General features: G+C 36.2%; 1 protein-coding gene across 1 annotated transcript in view; it reads right to left on the reverse strand.

Annotated features, from left to right (window-relative positions):
* Nucleotides 1-9,280: 9,280 nt before the first annotated feature.
* The window catches only part of CWC22 (CWC22 spliceosome associated protein homolog), a 39,019-nt gene continuing 33,715 nt past the window's right edge, over nt 9,281-14,584 (reverse strand). Inside the window, exons 17-19 of the mRNA XM_065880152.1 lie at nt 14,438-14,539; nt 14,124-14,344; nt 9,281-9,852 (exon numbers count right to left, since the gene is read on the reverse strand). Coding sequence (XP_065736224.1) covers nt 9,281-9,852; nt 14,124-14,344; nt 14,438-14,539 — 895 coding nt within the window. The remainder of the gene's footprint in view (nt 9,853-14,123; nt 14,345-14,437; nt 14,540-14,584) is intronic.

Here is a 14,584-nt window from a genome sequence, read left to right on the forward strand (position 1 = left end):
CAATACACTACTTAGTAACGAAGTGATCACTGATGAAATCAAAGAGGAAATCAAAAAATACCTACAAGCAAATGACAATGGAGACACGATGATCCAAAATCTATGGGATGCAGCAAAAGCAGTTCTAAGAGGGAAGTTTATAGCAACACAATCCTACCTTAAGAAACAGGAAACATCTCGAGTAAACAACCTAGCCTTCCACCTAAAGCAATTAGAGATAGAAGACCAAAGAAACCCCAGAGTTAGCAGAGGCAAGAAATCATAAAAATCAGATCAGAAATAAATGAAAAAGAAATGAAGGAAACAATAGCAAAGATCAATAAAACTAAAAGCTGGTTCTTTGAGAAGGTAAACAAAATTGATAAACCATTAGCCAGACTCATCAAGAAAAAAAGGAAGAAGACTCAAATCAATAGAATTAGAAATGAAAAAGGAGAAGTAACAGCAGACACTGCAGAAATACAAACGATCATGAGAGATTACTACAAGAAACTCTATGCCAATAAAATGAACAACCTGGAAGAAATGGACAAATTCTTAGAAATGCACAACCAGCCAACACTGAATCAGGAAGAAATAGAAAATATGAACAGACCAATCACAAGCACTGAAAGTGAAACTGTGATTAAAAATCTTCCAACAGACAAAAGCCCAGGACCAGATGGCTTCACAGGCGAATTCTATCAAACATTTAGAGAAGAGCTAACACCTATCCTTCTCAAACTCTTCCAAAATATAGCAGAGGGAGGAACACTCCCAAACTCATTCTACGAGGCCACCATCACCCTGATACCAAAACCAGACAAGGATGTCACAAAGAAAGAAAACTACAGGCCAATATCACTGATGAACATAGATGCAAAAATCTGCAACAAAATACTGGCAAACAGAATCCAACAGCACATTAAAAGGATCATACACCATGATCAAGTGGGGTTTATTCCAGGAATGCAAGGATTCTTCAATATACGCAAAACAATGTGATACACCATATTAACAAATTGAAGGAGAAAAACCATACGATCATCTCAATAGATGCAGAGAAAGCTTTCGACAAAATTCAACACCCATTTATGATAAAAACCCTGCAGAAAGTAGGCATAGAGGGAACTTTCCTCAACACAATCAAGGCCATATATGACAAACCCACAGCCAACATCGTCCTCAATGGTGAAAAACTGAAAGCATTTCCGCTAAGATCAGGAACAAGACAAGGTTGCCCACTCTCACCACTATTATTCAACATAGTTTTGGAAGTTTTAGGCACAGCAATCAGGGAAGAAAAGGAAATAAAAGGAATCCAAATCGGAAAAGAAGAAGTAAAGCTGTCACTGTTTTCAGATGACATGATACTATACATAGAGAATCCTAAAGATGATACCAGAAAACTACTAGATCTAATCAATGAATTTGCTAAAGTAGCAGGATACAAAATTAATGCACAGAAATCTCTGGCATTCCTATACACTAATGATAAAAAATCTGAAAATGAAATCAAGAAAACACTCCCATTTACCATTGCAACAAAAAGAATAAAATATCTAGGAATAAACCTACTTATGGAGACAAAAGATCTGTATGCAGAAAATTATAAGACACTGATGAAAGAAATTAAAGATGATACAAATAGATGGAGAGATATATCATCTTCTCGGATTGGAAGAATCAATATTCTGAAAATGACTCTACTACCCAAAGCAATCTACAGATTCAATGCAATCCCTATCAAACTACCACTGGTATTTTTCACAGGACTAGAACAAAAAATTTCACAATTAGTATGGAAACACAAAAGACCCCGAATAGCCAAAGCAATCTCGAGAAAGAAAAACGGAGCTGGAGGAATCAGGCTTCCTGACTTCAGACTATACTAGAAAGATATAGTAATCAAGACAGTATGGTACTGGCACAAAAATAGAAAGATAGATCAATGGAACAGGATAGAAAGCCCAAGATAAACCCACGCACATATGGTCACCTTATCTTTGATAAAGGAGGCAGGAATGTACAGTGGAGAAAGGACAGCCTCTTCAATAAGTGGTGCTGGGAAAACTGGACAGGTACATGTAAAAGTATGAGATTAGATCACTCCCTAACACCACACAAAAAAATAAGCTCAAAATGAATTAAAGACCTAAATGTAAGGCCAGAAACTATTGAACTCTTAGAGGAAAACATAGGCAGAACACTCTAGGACATAAATCACACCAAGATCATTTTTGACCCACCTCATAGAGAAATGGAAATAAAAACAAAAATAAACAAATGGGACCTAATGAAACTTCAAAGCTTTTGCACAGCAAAGGAATCCATAAACAAGACCAAACAACAACCCTCAGAATGGGAGAAAATATTTGTAAATGAAGCAACTGACAAAGGATTAATCTCCAAAATTTATAAGCAGCTTATGCAGCTCAATAACAAAAAAAACAAACAACCCAATCCAAAAATGGGCAGAAGACCTAAATAGACATTTCTCCAAAGAAGATATACAGACTGCCAACAAACACATGAAAGAATGCTCAACTTCATTAATCATTAGAGAAATGCAAATCAAAACTACAATGAGATATCATCTCACACCAGTCAGAATGGTCATCATCAAAAAATCTAGAAACAATAAATGCTGGAGAGGGTGTGGAGAAAAGGGAACCCTATTGCACTGTTGGTGGGAATGTAAATTGATACAGCCACTGTGGAGAACAATATGGAGGTTCCTTAAAAAACTACAAATAGAACTACCATATGACCCAGCAATCCCACTACTGGGCATATACCCTGAGAAAACCATAATTCTAAAAGAGTCATGTACCAAAATATTCATTGCAGCTCTATTTACAATAGCCCGGAGATAGAAACAACCCAAGTGTCCATCATCGGATGAATGGTAAAGAAGATGTGGCACATATATACAATGGAATATTACTCAGCCATAAAAAGAAACGAAATTGAGCTATTTGTAATGAGGTGTATAGATCTAGAGTCTGTCATACAGAGTGAAGTAAGTCAGAAAGAGAAAGACAAATACCGTATGCTAACACATATATATGGAATTTAAGAAAAAACAATGTCATGAAGATCCTAGGGGTAAGACAGGAATAAAGACACAGACCTACTAGAGAATGGACTTGAGGCTATGGGGAGGGGGAAGGGTAAGATGTGACAAAGCGAGAGAGAGGCATGGACATATATACACTACCAAACGTAAGGTAGATAGCTAGTGGGAAGCAGGTGCATAGCACAGGGAGATCAGCTCGGTGCTTTGTGACCACCTGGAGGGGTGGGATAGGGAGGGTGGGAGGGAGGGAGACGCAAGAGGGAAGAGATATGGGACATATGTATATGTATAACTGATTCACTTTGTTATAAAGCAGAAACTAACACACCATTGTAAAGCAAGTATACTCCAATAAAGATGTAAAAAAAAAAAAAAAAATGCTAGTCACTGGACTTCAGTGCATAAGGACGAAAATAATGCTTTAGATTAACCTGAATCTAGGTAGATGGTATATAGGTGGTCACTGCACTGATTTTTCTGGATAGCTAACATTTTTCAAAGTATAAGTTTTTATTTTTTAAACTTGATCTTGTTTTCCCACAAAAATTTAGGCTCAAGTGAAAACAGGTCCCCTGTTTGTGTGTCCTCTTTGCTATATCCTCAGAACAGTACCTGGCACACAATAGATGACCAATAAACTATTGTCCAAGTCCAGCCATATGTAAAAAGGGCCAAGACTATGGTGGTGTCAGAGTGGGAATATAGGGATATTCGCAGACTTCCAAAAGCAATATTGATAGAATTTGTCAATTTGAGGATAGGGGAACAGTCCTGAACATGCAAAAGTGACAGGAGATTGGTGGAATCATTTCACAGTTAAGTTGGAAAAGATGCAGATCTGAGGAAAAATGAATTGTATTTTGGATCCATGACATTATGGGGAATAGGCCAGTGAAATGCAGAACTGAAACTTGACACAAATTTTGGAGTAATTTAGCTAGAGGGGATTGCTGAGATTAGCAAAGTAAATGAGGTTTCTCAAGAAAGATGAAGGGCCTATTTTCCCACTATTATGAGAGCAGAAACTAAAGCTAAGATCTTCTTTGTATAATGAAAGTGTTATTTCAAAATTAAGTGAAAGATCGTTTTTGAGGGTTTAGAGTGGAATCACAAACCAGCTACTCGAAAGCTAATTCACCTGTAGAGACTGCTTTCTTTGGACCTTCAATAAACTTTGGGCTGTTTTAAACTTACTCAAAGTCATTGTCAACATTAAACAATCACAAGCTACATACAAATTCTTATTCTTTAATCCTCTTGAAAACCAGGCAGATTTGTCAGCCTCAGCCTACGGCACAATTGGGGGGAGCTGGGAACTTATTGCTGCCTTTAAATGACTCCAGTTTACCGCTGCATTTGATTGTTTCAGCTGTGTGATCCACCTGGCCCCTGTAGGTGTTTGGGTTTGCAGTTCTTGGTCTAGTGGTACCATGTCAGTACACTGATAGTACAAACTGTAACGATGAGCACTTAGTGCCAGGCACTGTTTTAAGCATGCCACAGAGATCATTTACTATTTGAGGGAGTTACAATTATTAAACCATATTACAGATGAGAAAACTGAGACATAGAGGTTATAGGACCTGTCTGAAAAGTTAAAAAAAAGACTGCCTGAATGAAGGTCAACAACCAGCAAGTGGTAAAAAGTTAGACTTACATGTGCAGTTAGCCAAATAGTATTCAATTTAAATGGTCATAAATTACTCTATATGAACCTGAGTCTTTTTCTAAAAGAAAGCCTGTGCTCTTCTGTACGTACACACAGACATGCACACCCTATGTGACTTTGGCTAGCTGAGTATCTCCGTTCTTCTTCTACCTGTGCAAAGTTGGCCTAAGGTGAACTCAACAGTTTCATCCCTCCCCACAAAGCATGGTCTTGCGCAGTGAGGAGGGTGAGTCATAGTGGTAAGATGTCCACACATTTATCTCTAGGAAACATACAATGCATAGATAGGACTAACTTCAAGAAACATATGTTCTAGCTGGAGATATGTAACGTGCTCAAAAGTTTTTAAGGACATTTAAAAAGAAACATGTGGGTGGGTATAAATAGAAGTTGTGGAACATATCCAAGGCCGAAAGGCTGAGGGGACACAAGAGATCAGAATAAGGAGAGCCGGGAAAACCACGTGGAAGTGTTTCAGTTAGGGTTTGGAAGTGTGCACACGGAGATGTCCACAGGAAGGGAACAGAGGTTTCCTAAAGGTCACACCAGGCACTCTGGGTTCCCTCCTAAAACATCAGCGGGCATTAAAGTTTGCTTGACTGAAGAAACATCCAGTGGAATAAACATGGAACAGAATGAAAGAATGTGAAAGGTCAGAAAGGACATCTGACTACATTGGAAAAAGTGAGAAAAGGATTAGGAAAAAAGGATCAGGGTTCTAAAAGATCTTGATGAATGAAAGCATATAATTATAAAGTAGACATGAATTAGGGGGAAAAAAACCCCACACCAGTAGAGTCAAAATGACAGTGGAATAAACAAAGTATTAAAATCAAGAACAAAAAATTCCCTCATAAAAAAAAAATTCACTCATAACTGTCAGAGATAACGAAAACCTTTTTTCCCCTTTCTGACAACACATTTGGGAAATGTGAAATCAGGGGTATAAGAAGCTGGCCGCTTAAATTAAAAGAATACATACATCTGGAAAAGAAGTACTATAATAGGAGAGAAATGATAGAGAATTACTCTTTGTCACACATTGACTTTAGAAAAATCCATTAATTTTCTGTGTAGCTATTTTAACACAATCCTTTTTTAACACTCTATCACAGATGACATATAACAGAACAATCATGAGTCAGTCAATGAACCTCAATTTTCTCCTAAGTCTTTGCTAGATGCTGGGGAAAAAGAAAACCAGTATTTGTTAAATGCCCACTTTGTGCTATGTATTACTACAGGCCTTTGACTGCTTTATTTCATTTAATCATCACTATAACTGTGTAAGGTGGGCACCATAAACTTAAAAAAAATTTTTTTTGAGGTATAGTTGATTTACAGTGTTGTGTTATCTCTGCTGTACAGCAAAGTGACTCAGTTTTACACATATATACATTCTTTTTTATATTCTTTTTCATTATGGTTTATCCCAGGATATTGAATATAGTTCCCTGTGGGCACAATAAACATTTTGAATTTTAAAGATGAATGTGAAGGTTGGAGAGATGAAATAATTTGCCCAAGTCCACATAGCTGGTAGGTGGCAGAGCTGGTACTCAAATATTACTCCTCTTAAGCTGGAATAAAGCTTATCTGGGTTAAAATCTGGTCCTGCTACATACCAGTTTTGTGGCCTGACCTAATTAACCTCTGGATTTCACTCTTTTCTTCTGCAATACAGGAAGACAAAACCACTTCTCAAAGGGTTATTTTGTGGAAATTAGTTTATTCATTTGTTCATCTATCAAATGATGGACCACAGAACAAGGAAGTGAAGAAATGAGGGAGGGGGTAACATTAGAACAAAGTCAATAGCTCTAAAGTTGTGATGGAAGTAAAAAAAGGTTGCTAGAATAGCAGCATTAAAGCAGATGAGCTGGATGGGCAGGGGTCAAAGTATAGTGCTTAAAGGAGAGTTTTTAGAGGTTGTGTGGATTTTGATGTCAACATGAAGGAGATGACCACAGGAGGGGGTGGCTAAGGATGTAAAAGGTAGGGATGGAGGAAGAGAACCTTGGAGGCAAGGAAGTTGCGAAACTGAAAAACAATGAGCAACGCATGCAAAGTATCTAGAACTCAGATGATCCTTACAAAATGCTAATCCTGAAAAGTAAAAAAATTAGACATAGCAAACATATTTCTTGTCTGCATATTAAAAAGGATGAAAGTGAGAAACCTGCCTGAGTGGCAGGCAGTGGACGGGAACACATATTTGATGCTATAGAAATGCATCAAGAAGGCAAATAGTGCAATTCCCCACCCAGGCTCTTATGTATTATGTCCTGATATGACTGCCTTACACTTTAAATACTTCTGCTTGAAGGTACTTAAGTGTTCCGTTAACTGCTTTTGTAAGAGTAAATAAAATCGTGAAGAGTAAAAAAAGCTGAATTAAGTAAAACAGGAAACAGTTAACAGTATGCAACAATGGTATGTTATTTTAAGAATATTAAACATCCTCCTTACAACTTTATTTATATTATTAATTCACTTAGCAGTTCCTTTCCTGTTTTAAAATACAGGAACATATCCAATCCATGTTGAATGATATCTATTATCATCTGTTGATAATGATTATCTGTTATCAGTTTATTGGGATTCCAATTAAAGAGACTTAACTATACTTATAGAGAAAAAATATAAGTAATTTTAACAATTAAAAAATAAAAGTACAACAGGAAATGTTAACAAAACTTTCCAGGCAATATTTATTATAAATAAATATCTATGCCTCAGTAGTTCCTTCTGCCTTGGTTCTTCCCACAGCAAACACCACCTTATGAGATATCTTCTCTGTCCTTCCTACGTAAAATCATCACCCCCCACCCCCCTCCATTATCACACTCTCTTCTTCACATCATTTATTACCACTGGGTACACTTATATTTCTTGTTCATTGTCTTTCAGGCTTCCCAACTATAAGAGTTGAGACTTTGTTTCCTTCATTGTTTTACCTCTAATTCCTAGAACAGACGTGGGCACATAGAAGCTCATAAAAGTTACATTAAAAAAAAAATCTACTTTAATAACTCTTTAAGGTCTTAAGTACTCAATAAAAAGAATGGTTTCCCATTTTTACATTTAGAAAATAAATTATGAACTAAGGTTAAAGTGAAGAAAATAAAATTTCTAGTCCACTGTTTTTTCCTTGATACCACCTCTAAAGATCAATGTTTAGTTAAAAAAAAAATTAATGCTTATGTATTTCCTTTAGGGCTGGCTTACAGCCTATGTGTTCCTTAAATCCAATTTGCCGAGCTTCACAATTCTGTGAAATGTACTACGTCTGTGTCGGTCCATTGTAATCACAACTCACCACCTTCCAACCACCACAGATGGAGAAAGTGTTGAAAAGAATTTTTCCAAGCTGCCATATTCGATTTAATACTTTGGGGGACACAGGGAGAGGAGGAGGAGAGCATAATATTTCTTTACTGACATGGACTTTATTGTTACTTATACTCAAGTTTTTAAATAACAAAAATAGAAGACATTTTGAATCAGAGTACGTCTCAAAGAGAAACATTAAAATGGTGGTCCCATTACTCTTGAACCTGGATACTGGCTAAAATGGATTTTATGTACTTTTAAGGTGAACAAGTACAAGTAGTCTATTTAGTAAATAAGGTTAAATGTCTGTCAGCAGATCTAAAATTTCAGAGGCAATATTTTATTTCAAAAGTAAAAATAATATGGTCACATATTAACTGGTGAGAGTTACAATGATAGAAACCCTTAAAATTCTTATAAAAAAAACTAGAATTATTTCACAGTTAGTCTTGCCCACATTTCTCATGACTGTATGTTTTCTGGTTATCTATTAATCCAAATTAAAAATTAAATACATATTAACTTACCAACAGTGATATAACTTCAAGGCTGAGAAAAAGCACTAATCACAAAGAATTTCAATTAAACGTTCATCTAACAGTCCAGAAAGAGATGTTATCAAGAGAAGTCCTAATTATAAATGAGATAGCTGTGTATCTGTTTAAAGACTAACATACACCTAGCTTCACCAAAACACTTCCGAAAAAAACTACACATACCTATTTTGTTCAAGACATAATATGAAAATTAAAATAATTCCTCTACTTTAAAAAAAGCGTGACTCCTAAGAAAGGTTCATAGCATCTCATTAACAAAGCAAAAATGTTAACCTGAAACGGTTCATCTATTTTGGTCTTCAGTTACAAATAAAAAGTCACTAACAATTTACTATAATAATTCTATAAACAATTGGAAACATTATTATCAGAAAAAAAATTTTGTCAATGGAAAACAATCACTGATTCAATGAGCATTTGATCATTTTATTAACAAAATATGGGCAAGAATTACATCCCTCTCTGGTGAAACTTTTCAAATAATTTTATGTGGAGGGCCTTGAGATGTATCAATTACAAAACATTTTTTTAAATGAAAACATTTTTTAAATGTACAAATACAAACCAGTACTTTATACAAGCTACAAAGTTTGTCAATCAATGTAAAAAATAATTTGTTTCAACTGAATATAAGGCATGTTCAGTTTCTGTAATTTTGCAGAATTATTTTTTTTGCTTTGTTGGAGACTTTTCTCTTCGCCGGTCCTGATTTTTCTTTGATTCTCTGGATTGTTCAGAGTATCGGCTAGATTTTTCCCATCGTCTCTCAGCACCATTCTGATACCTGTCTTCATCACTTCTAGAGGCTGAATGTTTTTTATCCTTTTCTCTTGACTTGGACCTATCCTTTCTTCTAAAATTCTCACTGTCCTTATTTCTGTATTTGTGCTCATTTTCAGAGAAAGAATTTCTTCTCTCTCCTCTTTTCTTTCTGGGATCCCCAAGATTATGTTCCAAATCCATGTACATTTCTTGGTCTCTGTCCTTCATGGCTCTGCTGTAGCTGTTTCGCTCAGAAGGAAGCCCTCTGTCTGAAGTGTACTTTGTTACGGGATCTTTTGAATCTCTGTCTCTGGGTTTCTCTGACCTCCTTTCTCTCTCGGTCCTCGTTTCCTGGTGCCGTTGCTCTGGTCTCCTTTCTTCTTGTTTCCTATCATTCGTGTGTTGTTTCCTGATCAATTTATTTACTTCTTTCCTTCTGTGGTTCCCTTGCCCCTTCTTTCTTACATCTTTATCTGTATGTGTAAAATGAAATACAGTTAGCTTTCATTTTAGTCTTAATTTCACAACTGAAAAATCACACTTATTGATGCCTTATAGGTTTACTAATTCAGACAAACTGGATGCAGAGCCAAATCGATTGAATGCAAAGTCTGATGACAGAACATTATACAAATAGTGTAATTTTTAAGAATGTACAATATATTAACTGAAGTACTGCTTTGACCCTTAACTCAAAAGAGTAAACAAGAACTTTAAGTAAACTATGGCAAATGTAAGTTTTAATGAAGTGACTAAAGTGGTACATTTCCACTCACAAATTTTATCCAAAACATAAATTCTAGCCCACATGCATTATGTCATATGAAATATTATGTCAGATCTCGTAATAATTAAAATGCAATGATCATACATGCCAGCAACATCACTTCCTAAGAGGTGGGCTGAGCGGGATGACTGGGTTTGTGTAATGATATGAATATGTATTTTTCAAATGAAAGCCTCTGCCTACAGAAATGATAGTTCTGCTATCAGAGAAGTACTAACTGTACTAGCAAAGAGAAGCTATATTGAGATATAATCATAGGCTTTATGAGAGCCACAAAGGCTTGATTTCTGAGACAACTCTTCTAAGGCCTTGAAACTTTTAATTTTATTGATATGATCACAAATATAAATATTAATTACAATGAAATATCTTACCATTTTAAGCTATAAAACACATTCAATCACGATATCTGTGTTATTTAGTTTGGGTACATAATCAAGGGTACTGAGATGACCACAGTTTCTGTCAAGTTCATATAAATACATACAAAAAGAAGGAAAAATGGTGGAAAGTTGCCTACCCTTGTCCTACCTCCACCCAAACGTCAGTGTACCAGCCTCTGTTTCTCCTGCCAAATGCCTACCCCGGCACAGTCAGTTGGTTTGCCACTAAGGACCTATTTCTCTGGTTCCTATCAAGCAGCTCAGCTGAGCTGCAGCTACCCAAGCAGAAACCATCTGGCTCCGTGCAGAATCGATGTCTCTCTGACCCTGGTGTATGCCACTCTTGGTGCCTCTTGACACTAAAACCTGAGCCCTATAATAATATGCACTCTTCTCTCTCTTTGGTGTTTGCTTTAAAATTTTCTAATTTGGGGTAAGTTCATATTGCTTTTATGCTATTTAATATTTTACTGATAAAACTGAAAGCTCTCTACTGAAACAGTATGATGAGGCAAATTAATTCTGAATCAGCAAGCTTCCTTATTGCAGCAGTTCATGCTGTGTTATCATCTGTTCTCAAAACAGATACCATGAAATAACAAATTCTTTAGAGGTGAATGGTAAATGAACAATGTTAGTGTATTTCAATTCAAGAATGAAATTTCCTGTGAGCAAATGGAATCTTGCTCTAATAATATAAAACACTGAAAGTCCCCTAATTCTGCATGCCACTTAGTATGTAAAACACTTTGAAGTGAAACAAGCATGTAAAGACTAGCCTTCCAACCTACTAATAAGGCTGTGGGGAAAAGTGCTGCCTCTCTGAAATACGCATTAAAAGATACAAGAAATGACATGCATTTTGGACAATCAGAGTATCTCTTATTCAAACTAAGATACTATGATGAAAGCAGCAGAATTGGCCCTGGGGAAAACAACATAGACCTTTTCAGAAAATGGCATATTTGAAAATATCCTTTACTATAGCACTTCCCCTTCCCAAGGAGGACAGAGAAAATTGTGAAAGACTAGTAATGCTGCTGAAAACAACTAGAAATGCCAGATAAAATTTTAACATCTTCTCTTGAAAGGCACTAAAGATCTGGAGCAACTGAAGATGCTATAAGGAAGTGCTCAAAAAAAGGGATGGGAGTATGTCAAAAGAACACTGGAGTCAACTTGAAGGAACTCCTAATTGCCAAAGTTGAAATGATCTGAACAAGAAAATAAATGATAGCATTGGACTTTAACCCATCGAATAAGATAAATATTCATGAGTCCACACTGATATAAATATATAGTTGAATTAATAAATAAATGGAGGAGGGCACAACTCTTTCTTACAGGAGAAATTCAATTACCAAATGTGGAAAAAAAGAGACAAACAGGAAAACCACCATTTGGCAAACACTACAGTAGTAAGTGTTGCAGATAAGATCCACAGATGGATGTGAAAATAGAAGACCGAAAGTTAGAGGAGAAAGAGGAGATTTGCATAGTACTGAATTATCTCCGTACAAGATATTAATTTATAAAGAAAAACAGTTTCCATGAAAAAACCCAATAGATACCACCTTAACCAAGTGGTCAAACTTAATGTCACCAATATCAGTATTACCAACTCCTCAATAAGGCACAGTAAGAACAACATATTGTTTCTATAGTATTCTGGCTAAAAATGAATAACCTCATTCTAATCATGAGAAAACATCAGACAGATCTCCATACTGCGGGACATTCTGCAGAATAAGTGACCAGAGGACTTAAAAAGGGTCAAAGCCATTCAAAACAAGGAAAGCCTGAGAAGAACTACCACAGGTTGTAGAAGATTAAAGAGAAATACAATTAAAGGGAAGGAGGGCCCTGGAAAAAGAAAAAGAACATTAGTGGGAAAACTAGTGAAATTCAAATAAGACCTGTTGTTTGGTGAATAGTATTTTCCTGATGTTAATCTCCTGGTTTTGATAAGTGAACTACAGTCATGGAAGATGCTAACATTAGGGGAAGTTGGGTGAAGACTATATGGAAATTCTCTGTACTATTTTTGCAACTTTCTTATAAGTCAAAAATAAGTTCAAGATAAAAACTAAAAAATAAAGACACCAGAGAGCTGGCAAAAAAAAAATGAGGACTAGAAGGGCCAAGACTCAAGAGAAGGCAGAACCACAGAGAGGTAAGGTAATGTTACTTTCTCCCTGTGAGTATCTGCTGATTCAGGGCTGCTGCTGAGGGACATAGACCAGCAGAGCTCTGGCAGCCTTGCAGGGCTCGAGAGATAAGAACAGGACTAGTTACTTGCAATACATACATGTGACAAAAGATACATATCTGAAATACATAAAGGCACTTACAAATCAACAGAAAAGCCAACTTAATGAAAAGGGGGGGAGGAGGCAAAAATTCTGAACAGCCGCTTAACAAAAAGAAAATATCCAAATGGCAGATAATACAGAAAACGATGCTCAACTTCACTACTGATCAAGGAAATGAAAATTAAAGCCACAATGCAGTACCATTACACACCCACCAAAATGGCTAAAATGAAAAAGACAGTCAAAGTGTTAGTGAAGGTGGGAGCTATGGGAACTCTCATACATGGCTGGTGGGAGTGTACACTAGAATAACCACTTGGAAGGCTGTTTGGGAGTATCTACACACACCCTACAGCCCAGTGATTCCACCTCTAGGTACATATCCAACAGAAATGTGCATATATATATATATATATATATATGTATGTATGTCGCCAAAAGATATGTACGAGAGCATTCATGGCAACACTACTTATAAATTTAAATTTCCGCTGAGTAAAAAGGACAAATGTTAAATATACTGTGGAATATCTGCATAGTGAAAAACTATACAGCAATGAGAATGAATGAACTATAACTAAATCCAATAGTATGGACGTATCTCACAAACATAAAGTTGAAAGATAAACCAAACATAAAGAAGTTCATAATATATAATTCTAAAGTTTAAAGCAGGCAAAACTAATTTATAGAATTACAAATCACAACAGGAGCTGCCATGAGGCAGTGGATGGGAGGAGTGGTAGTAAGTACAAGAGGGAAAAAGGAAGATTTCTGGGGTACTGGTCGTTCTCGTTCTGGGTCCTGGCTACACGGATGTGGTCTGTTTATGAAAATTTATACAGCTGTTCACTTAAAATGTGTGCACTGAATGTGTGGTATGCGTCAATTACTAATATAAAGCTTCACTATTAAAAGTAAAAAATTAAATTTTCTTTAAAATATAACCATCAGGAAAGCTCCTGTAAAGTAGATTACAGACATTATGAATGGCATTTCAGTCAGCACTCAAATAAATATTTGCCAATGGAATATCTTCATTTCGTTGAAGAGGATTCCAAAAGATAATCTTAGCATTATAAATGCTGAATTCAGTATAGACTGCAACAGTGATAGATGGTCATTTATATTATTAACTGTGGCTTTTAAACAACTGAACTCTAAAATAAATAAGCAATCAAATTATTCTCTTCCCTTGTCAACACCAGCAGCAATACACTTGTTAGAAAAGAGCACGATCAACTATACATCAGTTTCAGTACCTGAGGCTGAGCTCTGACTACTGGCGGATGAAGAAGCGCTTTCTCCACTAGAAGACTCTGAACTGCTGTCGCTGCTGTCCGAATCAGAGGCAGAGGAGTCAGACTCAGAGGAGGAGGACTCAGGGGAGGAAGAGGAGGCGGGGGATTTATTTGGCTCAACATCTGGTTTTTGTGCCACGATGACCTTTGGTATATTTTTGAGATGCTCACGCAATTCATCCCTAATAAGAAACATAATCTCTGTTAGATTCTGACTTGAAGGCAACTGTGAAATAATTCTGTAAATTGAATAAAATTCTGATAATAATTCTTACGTTAAACCTCCAAGACCTATAGAAGTAAAGAAGTTGATGGCAAATCGAGTGTTTCTTGGGTTATCTCGGGGTAATAATCCTTCAAAGAATGGCTGCAGAGTTCTAAAAAGGAAAAAGAAAAATGAACAAAAGAGAACAGATTGCTTA

Source organism: Phocoena phocoena, chromosome 7 (assembly GCF_963924675.1).
Source record: "Phocoena phocoena chromosome 7, mPhoPho1.1, whole genome shotgun sequence".
In the NCBI taxonomy this organism is placed as follows: domain Eukaryota; kingdom Metazoa; phylum Chordata; class Mammalia; order Artiodactyla; family Phocoenidae; genus Phocoena; species Phocoena phocoena.